This window comes from Psammomys obesus, unplaced genomic scaffold (genome assembly GCF_907164565.1).
Source record: "Psammomys obesus unplaced genomic scaffold, mPsaObe1.curated_primary_1811, whole genome shotgun sequence".
In the NCBI taxonomy this organism is placed as follows: Eukaryota; Metazoa; Chordata; class Mammalia; order Rodentia; family Muridae; genus Psammomys; species Psammomys obesus.
In genome coordinates, this window is record NW_026591560.1 from 346,712 (window position 1) to 357,747 (window position 11,036).

General features: G+C 53.6%; 2 protein-coding genes across 2 annotated transcripts in view; one reads left to right on the plus strand and one right to left on the minus strand.

Moving 5' to 3' along the window:
* Rtn3 (reticulon 3) overlaps window positions 1-2,973 on the plus strand; it is a 56,540-nt gene extending 53,567 nt beyond the window's left edge. The window contains exon 9 of the mRNA XM_055610610.1: window positions 1,046-2,973. Within this exon, the coding sequence (XP_055466585.1) occupies window positions 1,046-1,091 (46 nt within the window). The 3' untranslated portion in view covers window positions 1,092-2,973. The remainder of the gene's footprint in view (window positions 1-1,045) is intronic.
* Window positions 2,970-8,982, minus strand: Zfta (zinc finger translocation associated). The gene is made up of 4 exons (XM_055610611.1): window positions 8,485-8,982; window positions 7,425-7,814; window positions 6,595-7,155; window positions 2,970-6,413 (listed from the first exon to the last, which is right to left on the minus strand). The coding sequence occupies exons 1-4, from the start codon at window positions 8,774-8,776 to the stop codon at window positions 5,950-5,952; spliced, it is 1,707 nt and encodes a 568-aa protein (XP_055466586.1). The 5' UTR covers window positions 8,777-8,982; the 3' UTR covers window positions 2,970-5,949.
* Window positions 8,983-11,036: the final 2,054 nt, after the last annotated feature.

Genomic DNA, 11,036 nt, shown 5'->3' on the forward strand with positions numbered 1-11,036 from the left:
GTGGTTGCTGGGAATTGAACTCGGGATCTCTGGAAGAGCAGCTGGTGCTCTTAACCTCTGAGCCATTTCTCCAGCTTCCCCCACCCCCAACAAACACCCCATTTTCCTTTTTAAAGTACTATAAAATATCATGAAATCTTTATCTGATTCTGTGAATCAAGGAGCTGCTTTTATTTTTAATTGTTCATAGCAAGATGAGCCCAGCACTGATTTAGAATATTCCCTTTTTTTCTATGTTTTATTCATCTGTTCAAGAAGTGTTACAACTGTTCACTTGTACCTTTCACACTTCAGGTATTAGTGTCTTTTCACGTTATCAAGCAGCTGAATGGATTAGGAGCATAGTTTAGTAGTAAAGCATTCACTTAGTGTACGTGGCCCCAGATTTCCGTTCACACTGCAAAAAGAAGAAACTGAATGTATATCAGGCAGCGCAGTCTTGATGCCACAATCCTCAGCTGAATTGTTTGCTTTTTATGGTACACTCACACTAACACCAGGTTGAAGGCATGCATAGATAAGTGGTACTGTTCACCAACTCCACTTTGTTGGTGAAAGGTAGTTGAGTGCTAGCTGATGTGTGTAGTCCTCCTGAGACCTCACATTTGTGGAGAGTGGCTTTGACATCAGTGAAGGCTTGAATGACCGCTTCACCAGACTAAAAGGCAGCTTTGATGTCCTCTTGCCAGACCTTGTTTAGAGAATCAAGAACCAACCAGCCATGTCCTTTTCACACATCTTTGTCTTGTTGACTTGTCCATTCCTTTTGGGCATGTCTTTTTTTTTCTTTTGTGCTTCACAGAGTGAAAGAAATGGACTCTCACATTGCCCTACCAAGAGGATCCCAGTGAAGGACCAGGGGTCACTGTAGTGAAATAGGATCAGGCCCTGCAGTAGGGCAGTGTGGTGGGAACCCTCAGGCTTGTTTCATGCAGAGAACAGCGAAGCCATACCCAACTTTGCCCATTCCTGAGGAAATACAAACCTAGAACAAATGTACATTAAAAACAAATATTTTCAGATTTTTTTTTTCTTTCTTCAATAGGATCCAAGCAAAGCTTCCTGGACTCGCCAAAAAGAAGGCAGAATAAGTACATGGAAACCAGAAGTGCAACAGTTACTAAAACACCATTTAATAGTTATAACATCATCACTTGTACTATGAAGGAACTTGCTGTCAGCTTGAGCTTGGTTCCAAGTTGTTTGTTCTTTTTAATTTGGTGTTCTCTCTCCTCCTCTTCCTTTACCCTCAGTACCAAGCACAAGATGTGTTAGACTGAAAAAAGAACTGATCTCTTAGAACCCCAAAAAATAAAGAGTGAATCAGATTAATAGAATTAATCAGACCATTGTGGTGGCGGAGCTTTTACCTGTACCATGAAAGGGGAAAAAGAAGAGAGAAATGTCTCTAGGGTCCTCTATCCAGTTTCAAGGACTCGTATACAGCTCCCATTTATAATTTTGCCCTTATTTTTAAGTTAGTAAATAATGATTAACTATGAATGAATAGTTTGGGCAGGAGTGGGATTTCTTCCATTGGGTTTGTACAGCCCTCCAGTCCCACCTTCCTGCCTTACACCTAAACAGCTACTCCTGCTGTTCCTCCTCTTCCTTAATGAAAGAACTGTCAGCTCTGAATAACCTACAGGTGATAGAGGTAATTCCCTGTTTCCAGGATGTTATCTGAGAAATACAGGGGGAGGGCAGCGGCCACCCCCTCTGTTGCAATTTCTAGGGAAGGAAGGGCTCTGCCAGCTGGGAGGGCAGTGTCCAAGCCATTGGTCTGAGATACCAGTGTGAGTGTTGGTTTGAGAAATCATTCCAGAATGTGCTTTTCCCTTTTTTTCCCTGCCCACCTTACCTCAAGTTTAATAAATATGGTTGTACTTTTCTTATTATGAAAATGTCTGTAACTGCTGTACACTGCTATAAACTTGTTAAAGAAAAATATTCTGCATGTGGGCTCCCAGCCATTGAGTTATTGTAATCCTATCTCAGTTTGTGGGGAATGAGGTACAAGAACATGAAAAGACTTCCTTCTGTATCTTCCCTGCTGCTTCCTTCTCCACTGCTGCTTCCACCTGTGCTTTGCAATGCTTTAGCCTGAGGACCAAAGTCCCACTGGCCAAGAGTCATGTTTCTATTGTGGTCCAGAGGTTGGTAGAGGAGGTTACATTTCTAGACTCATGACAAGTAGCTGCTTTGAGAGTAGAATCAGTGTTGTCCTGGGGGAATCTCCAAGTCAGACACTGATGAAATAGTTCCCACCATGGCCCACAGTGCTCATTTGTGGAGTGTTTTCCAGAAGTTTTTGGTTGTGGGTGGCCAGGCAAGACCAGGTGATACTGATAGACAATAGCAGAGGTGACTGGGGATCTTGATTTCTGAGACCCTGCGTCTCTCCTGCAACATGGAGATCCAGTCAGCTTGAAAACTGGCATTCAAGATTTCCTTCAGTTCTCAGTGCTGCCTATAGTGAGGAAGTAAGAGCTGGGGACTTCAGGGTATTTAATGTTCACAAAGTTCTGTGACTGTAAAATTAAGAATGGAATCTCTTTCTGCTCCTTCTAGGAAATGATTTACTCCGTTTTCTTAGTTTCTTTGCCCCTGTTCATTCTGAATTTTTGGTTTCCATTGTAGAAAACTCTCCATCGCCATCATCTTCTGCCCTCCCAGGAAGTGAATGCACTGGTGGTCTTTGGGGCCTCCCAACAGGGGGCTCCATTCTGCACTGGAAGCCCCCACATCTTGCTCTTTTCTTTGTTGCTGCTGTGTTAAAATAATTGGAAAGATTTTTGTGCCACATGGGATTTTTTTTTTTTTAAGAAAAACATAGATGAAAAAATTACTAATGAAAATGTGTACGTGTCTGTACGTGCAACATAAAAATACAGTAGCATCATGGAGCTCTTTTGGTCCCTGTAAAACTGCAAATTGATGTATTAATTATAAATAAAGAACACAGTGACTGTCTCATCAGTCTGCGACTTTATTCTTTGTACACAGTTTGGGTGAAATGAGAGCAAAAGGCTTTCACTTCAACCCTCATTCCGGAAACTTTCAAAAAGAACTCCCAAGATTGCAAGGATCCCCATGGCACTGAGCAAGCACAAGCTGTACTTGGTTTCTAAAATGAAGTTAGAGACCCTGTAAGATGACTGGAGTGAAAGGGTCTAGATCAGCCTCTCACCAGCCTGGGAATGGGAAGGGTCCCCACTTGCCACAGGAAGCAGCCTATAAACCACATGAGCCAAAAGCTGAGCTGGTCATGGCATGTCTGGTCTGACATCAGAACCCATCTGACTCACTCTGCCCCAAAACTAAGTTGGTTGTGATCCAAAGGGCTGGACTTTTTGAGATTTTATTCAACATACCTCTCGGGAAAAACTTAGGCTGAAATACTTTTTAAATGACTGATGCAAACAACTTCACAAATACACATACAAATGTCTGAATAGTGTCACTAAGTAACATGGCATATAAATATGTGTCCGGAGTAACATTTACATATGGGCCATAATAGCAAGCATACCGTTAACAAAACAATGAAGGGACTTTGCCTGTTTGTGTCCGAATCCCGAGGGAGGAGACCCACCAACCCCTTGACCCTTGGGGCCATAGGTCCAGTCATGGCAGAATCATTGCAGAGGTACTTGCCGGACAACCACCTTGGGGAGCTGCAGCTTGTACGGGAAAAGCCTATCAAAAACGTAGTGTGGGTCCTACCCTTTTCAGTAACCAGGTGGACCCAAGGATTTCTGTCTCCAGCAAGTGCTTAAGAGATGATGCTAGCTTGGGTGCTACTAAAACCTGTCCCAGATATCCTGAACTTCAACAGTGAGCTCTGGCAATGACGATCAGCAGCTCCAGTTTTGCCTTCTGTTTCTAAAAGGTGGTGTAGAGGTGGGGGAAAAAAAAATACTCAGTTTAAATACATGCATGATGGAAAGCAAAAAAGGTAGGTGCACAGCCTGGCACCATAATTTCTATTCTCAAGATTTTAATACTGTCTCCAAAACCTGGCTGGTCAAAACTGGAATTTCACTGAGCCAGCAGCCATTCCAGATGGCCTTAAAACAAGCACAGATAAGCAGCCTTATTTCCATTGGGGAAACCTGGGCGGAGGGGAGGTAGGCCCCACGTGGAGTTCTGATCCACAGGCCTGCGCTGCTGGAAGCTGCCTGCACCCTCACTCCCAGGAAGCGCCGTGCTTTTCTCCCCTCGGGAGTCACAAGTGCTGTGCGACTGCAGTGCCCAGCGCACTACATCTTGGCCGCCTGAATAGGTAAAGGGATCTTGGTAACTTGCCAGATTGGATGCAGTGCAATCTAGTGCAAAGCTCACTGAACTGGGAGTTGAGATATTTTTTATTCTAGTTTTTGACCTGTTCTTAGCTAAGAATTTCCGGGGTTTGGAATTTTGCCCCTCTCTCTGAAAGGGATCCTTTTGTGATCTCCAGGGTCCCTTTTTACTGACAATCTTGAGTTGTATAAAAATGCTATAAAATCCATGGTATAAAATCAAACTCTTGATCAGATCAGGAAGTCTGGGGAACTGGGCCTGAGGCACTTGAACCCTGAGCTCTGGCTCTGGCGGGTGAGAAGGAACTTCTTTTGCTTGTTTTCTCACCACAAGGGCTGCACTGGCCCCAGAATCCAGGGCCCCTCTCGTGCCCCAGCTCCTGATCACCGCACCCTGACTTTAAAAGGTGGGCACAGTGCCTGCAGTGCCTTCCCTCTGTGAAGAGCAGACACTGAACCTAGAGACAATAGGCCAGGGAAACGTGGGGATATTTAGTATCCTCCCAATCCCCTCAGCACACTCCATTTCTGTCCTTCCTCCACCATCTCACAGCTTATCTCTGATACACGCAATAATAAATAAGACATTTGCACATAAGGGTGATTGGGCCAGTTCCCCTCTCCCCTTCATATAAAAAGCATTAAATACAGTTTCAAAATAAAATACAAAGAGCAAAAAAAAGGGCCTGATCTTCGGACCACCTGTTCTCCACAGGAGAAGGAAATCTACACATCCCTCTTGGACCTGCCTGGGAGATTGAGGGGCCCTTCAGGCACCACGGGGCCTGGCGCTGTCTCAGTAAAGAGCAAGAGAGGCCGAGGCCCGGCCTCAAGCCCTGGGAGCTGAGAACTAATTAGTAGCGTGTCCACAGAGGACAATTCACGTTCAGAAGGAGCAGTAATAGCGACCAACTGCCCCGTGCCCCGGGCTAGAACAGTGCTGCCGCTGGACCAAGCGGGCTCCTGCTGCTTCACCGTGTGGGTTACAGAAGCCCTCTGAGTAGGAGGGCCTAAGGAAAAAAAGTGCTAATCCTTTTATGACCCCGGTCCTGAAGGCGTGGCAGCGGCCCAGGAGGGGTGCGCTGTCCCCTGGGCCAGCCCGGGAAGCTGGCGAAACCGACTGGGCCCTACCGCTCCGCCCGCACCCCGACCCCTGCTCAGGCCCAGTCCACAGCCTGGGCCTCTGAGAGGCCAAGAATACCAATTTGGACCCCACCCCAGCAGCCCGGAGCCGAGAGCCACGCCTGCTGGCGTGTGAGGCCGCATAGAACTGGGCCCCCGGCCAGGGCAAGCGGCCAGCGCGTCCTTCCTGACTTTCCTGCGCCCTGCCTTCAACCCAAATACTGACTGTCGGCGCCCCAACCCGGGCCTGGCAGCCCTGCGCCCTCGGGCGCGACCGGGAGAGCTCGCTGTGAGCAGTGGGGAGGCGCTCTGGCTTTTCCGGAGTAGCACCGCACGGAGAGCGCCGGGAGCCCCGCGCCAGTTCGCGCCAGAGACTCCGGACTAGCTAGCACAGCAATGTCACCGAGGGATAGCAGCGGCACCACCCCAACCCCGGCCCTGCCCGGCCCTGCCCGGCCAGCGGGGGGGCCCAGCGCCAGCCATCAGGGTCTCTCAGCTCGAGGGCCAGGCTAGCGCAGGGCGAGTGCTAAGCGCGACACACTGCGCCGGTCTTGAGGTCCGCGCCGCCGTCCCGCGCCGCCGGGGCGGGTGGTCCGAAGCCCTCGTGGCCGTAGCAGCGCAGTGCCGCCTCCTCGTACGCCTCCAGGATGGTCTGGCGCTCCTCCGGGGTGAAGTCCATGGAGAAGGGATGCACCTGCAGAATGTGTCGCTTGATGGTGCTCACCTTGAGCGTGGCCAGCGCGCCCCCGCACACCATGCACACCAGGCCGCGGCGGCTGCCGTCGTAGTCCATTAAATACTCGCCCCGCCAGCGCGGCTGGTAGTTGCGCCGCTGCTCCCGGCTGCGCGGCGGCGGCGGCGGTGGTGGTGGCGGCGGCGGCAGTGGCAGCGGGGGGAAGGCCAGCCCCCCGGACTCCTGGCCGTCATCGTCATCCTCGTCTTCCTCGGCGGGCCGCTCCGACGAAGCTCCAGGGGACAGCGGCGTGTCGCCTGGAGAGGAACAAAGGGCTGCCTTGGAGCTAGTGTCAGGAATCAGGCCCAGTCCCTGCTCTCCATTGGCCCTGCCGTCCCGTCCTCCCAACTCTCCCTACAGCCTTCCACTCTCACCACCCTGCCCTCCGAGCCCAGCCCGCTCTCCCTCGCCAGCTGCTCTGGCCCTCCACAGGCTCACCCCACCACTCCTCCTCTGGCTCCGCCTCCTCTGCCCCTCCCCCCTCCTCAGACGCTGAGGCTGCGCTGGGGGCGACAGGGCCGCTGGGTGACTCCGGGCTGGGTAGCCCCAGGGCCAGCAGGTGTGCGGCCTTCTCGCTCCACTCCTGGGCGATGAGGGCCTTGACTGGCCCGCTGAGGCTGTTGGAGCCCGGGTGGCGCTGGCGGATGTGTCGCTTGATGGTGCTCATCTTGAGCGAGGCCAGCGCGCCCCCGCACACCATGCACACCAGGCCGCGCCGGCAGCCGTCCAACTCCATGAGGTACTCCAGCCGCCAGCGCTCCTGGTAGTGGCGGCGATGATCTCTGCCCCTCCTCGGCCGGCCCTGGTTGCCCGCCCTCTCGCCCTCGCCCTCGCCCTCCTCGGCCTCCTCCTCCTGCTCTGCCGGCCCGGGCCTCTCAGGCACCCAGCCAGCCTCTTCCTTTACGTCTGGGGGGCTGAGATCCTGAGAGGAGGGGGCTCCAGCAGCGGGGGCGGAGTCCCGGCTCTTTCTGGTCAGGTCCTGGGGGACGAGGTCATCGTCTGTTGGGGAAGGGGTGAAGGAGAAGGGCTCAGCCTGCTAGCTGGGTTGCCCATACCCACACAAGAGGCCTCCATCCTTGCTCCTCACCCCAGCCCCAAGCTAGCCGGCCCCAGCCAGAGAGAGTGGGGTGGGGAGTTGTGTGTCTGTGTGTAAAGGGAAAAGAGGCCTGCATCCTTCAACCGAAAGTCCCTGCCTCCCATTTTGGTTTTCAGCTCCCATGCTGCCGCCCTAATATTGAAGGGATCTCAGCCCTGGGACAGCCTCGCACCTGGTGAGGGCTGGGTGAGCTCGGACAGAGCCTCAGGCTGGTCACCCCAGGCCTGCAGCAGGGCACTGCGCTGGGGGCCACTGAGCCCTAGGGAGCTGGGGTGCACCTCCAGCACGTGAGCACGGATGTCGTCCAAGTGCAGGCTGGGCAGTGCCCGGCCGCAGGCCATGCACACCAGCCGATTCCCCCGTGGGTCGTAGTCCATGAGACACTCGGCCCGGAACCAGTTCTGCAGGGACTCCTTCAGCCTCCGCTCCAGGCGCCGGGACCCCAGACCCCTGCTACCCCCAGGCCTTCGGGAGGCTGCCAGGCGCCGGCGTCGAGGTGCCACTGGGCCCCCTCGTACCCCTCGCCGCTGGCGCCGGCAGCCCCCACCAGCTGGGGCTTTGCCTGAAAGGGTTGGAGGGAAGCAACTGAGTCTCTGGCCCCCACCACAGCCAGATGCTCCACACACAGCCTCTTTCTCACTCAACTCTGACACAGGTCCCGTGGATGATCTACGCCTGTCTTTTCCTCTCCTCTCACTTCTGTTTTGTTTTTATTTAGACAGAAACTCAGATAGCCTAGGTTGGTTTCAAACTCCCCATGTGGCCAACGCTTGTCTAACTATTGGTGCTCCTGCCTCCGCTTTCCTGGCACTAGGGTAACAGGCTTGTGCCACCATACCCACTGCTTTCACCTTAACCCCTCTCCCTAATCTTCCTGTTCATGCACTCTAAGTCTCACCCAGCCTCCCTCAGCCCAGATTTCAGGCCCTTCCCCGGGCTTCACCGTTCCAACACCACACCCCATTTCCCTCAGCAACTCACAGCCCTTTCTTCAACCTAGTCCTCCCACCCCTACTACTCCTCTTGCTCCTTCTACTGCACACTGTCAAGGCCTCACGGATGCTGGAAACTGTCCCCACAGCACTATCCCTCCCACTATCAACAGTAAGGACAGTAAACAGACCCCACCCAAAGGAGCAGACACTTGATCAAAAAAACAAACCTAGCTGGCAGAGGAGTTGCCCCTCCCCAAACACCATCACACACAAGCCCCTGTCCATATTCTGTATTACCTGAGCCCTTAGGTGGGCAAGCTTGAACGCTGGCCCCCTCTTCCTCCTCTTCATCTTCTTCCTCCTCCTCCTCAGCCCCCTGGGCCCCCAGGCTCTCAGCCTCACCACAGGCCCCCAGCCCCAGATGGGCATCCCAGCTGTTGCTGATGACTTCCTTCTCCCGGGGACTCCAATGGAGGGAGTAGGGGTGCTTCTGGCGGATGTGCCTCTTGATGGTGCTGAGCTTGAGGGTGGCCAGGGAGCTGCCGCAGACCATACACACCATGCCATGCCGGGAAGGGATGAAATCCATCAGGTACTCCAGCCGCCAGTGGTCGTGGTAGTAGCGCCGGTGGTCCCTGCCAGGGATTCGACTCTTTCCAGGCCTCGAGGCCCGAGCCTCACAATGATCTGAGTATTTCCTGCCTGAAGATGCTGGGCCCCTGGCCCTGGAGGAGGGTAGCGGGGTACTCCCCCAGGACCCCAAGGCACCCCCTTCCAGCTGAAGAGCTTGTCCTGAAGAAGGGAAAAGGGAGACAGGTTCTCAATCTCCGGTTTCCAGGGAAAGGATGAAGAGCTTTAATTTGGAAGCATGAGAGGGGGGGTTAGGGCAAGGAAGCATTGGCAGGAGCAATGAAAAGGGAAGTGGGTGATGAGGGACCCAGTGCGAGAGATCAAGAACAAAAGGACCTGGGTACTGTGGGAGCTCTCTGCAGACTTTAAAAGGAAGGTGAAGGCCAAGGTGGATGTCAATCTACAGGGGCATAGGGAGGGATAAAGCCAGGACAGCAGCAGGCTGGACAGTTACAGCCAGAGTGGAGCAAGCCGTAGGGAGAGAGGAACAAAGGGGGTAGCTGGCTCTATACCCAGATCTGTGCACAAGACTCACCCACCCGGGGCCCCACCAGGAGGGCCCCAACCAAAAATTATCTCCCCTTTTCCAATAACGCCTCAAATAAGCTGTCCTATAAATACCAGTTTAGGGATGGGGTGTGAGCTCTCAGGTCTTCCACTAAGGGACACCTAAGGCACAGCTGTCAACATATCCAGGGAAAGAAGGGCTCCCCCAGAATCTGGGAGGCCCAATAACCCTGAAAAGGGAAAGCGGGAGGGCCACCACAGTGACTACTGAACGTGCTGAAGACCGGGGAGCAGCCTCCACCCATCCAACACATGAAGTCTTCCAGGCATTTATCTCATTTGTGCTAGCAGGGACTTGGCTACTGCCCTGCCATTGGAAGGGGGGGCACTTCTGGGCCCCGCCAACCCATTAGTGTTCCCTCCCTTGCCGGAGAAGACGACACCCTGCCGTGCTGGCTGACCATTTATTTTATTTAGAAAATGGTCTCCTGGCCACAAAGGCTAAACAAGCAGGTTCTGGTCACTCTCTCAGTCCAGAATTCCAGGGTCAGACAAATAAAAGACAGGATCAGAGAGGGCTCCTGTCCCTGCCTGGAGTTTCCTTTTTTTTTTTTTTTTTTTTTTTTTTTTAAATTGAAGCACAAAAAAAAAAAAGAAAAAAAAAAAAACACACTAGATCCAAGATCAGGCTTCACTGGTGACTTGCTAAGTGACCTTAGGTAGGTCACATCCGCTCTCTGGGCCTAAGCGCCTTTGTCTGCAAACGCACTGACTGGAGAGCTAGCGTCCTACTAAGCAACCTTCCAGTGCAGAAACCACGTAGCGTCTACGGCAGACCGGCCCTTTAAGAGCAGAAGGAAAAAAAGAAAGAAAGAAAGAAAGAAAAAGGAGGAGCAGAGATTCTTTAAAAACAAAAGGGAATGTGGGGCTTAAAGAGAGAGGAGCCCAGCGAGTAGGGAACAGTCTTCCTAGTCAGGATGGAGCCTCCAATGATCTAAAGGCAATGAACTCAGCAGTACAGAGACAAAAAAGCAGTTGGCTTTGAGGGCCAACTAGTACAGCTGACAAACGGGGGCCAAAATAAATTCTGCACGCGACAGCGCACTGGCAGGAGGGGACATCCACCTTCGTATGCGAACCCATCCCTTAAGACCTTCCCGATGTAGGGGACCACAGAGGTGGTCCCCAGGGCGCGGGCTGTGCTTTTCTTTTCCCCTTAGCGCAAACAGTGAAGGGAAGAGTTCCCGTCTCCAGCAAGGCCACGCAGGAAAGGGACGGCTCACCCGAGAAACAGCGGAATCCCGAGCTATGCTACTCTGGGGAAAGCCTCAGAAGGGGACGGAGGTGGGTGGTGGGGGTGAGCGGGGTGGGCAGCCTTTGAAAAGAAAGACCACTTGGAGTGTGAAAGAGAAAGGGCGGGAGCTGCAAGTTCCAGCGCCTCGACCCCGGTGTCGTTGGCCCCTCCAAAGCGGGCGCCGTGGGGCCCTTTAAGGAGCAGGGATCCGCCCCAGCCCGGCGGGCAGACCCCGCTACGGGCGGGGGGCGCCCCGCGGGCCTTGCAGCCGCGCTCTGCGCCCACCAGGTGGCGCCCCCCGCCGCCCTGCGCTCGTCCCCCGCTTTGTTCGGCGGCCGAGAGGGGCCCGGAGCCGCAGCCCTCCCCTCCCCCACGCCGGGGCCCCCCTACCCCGGGCCGTCGGCCCCAGCTCTTACCG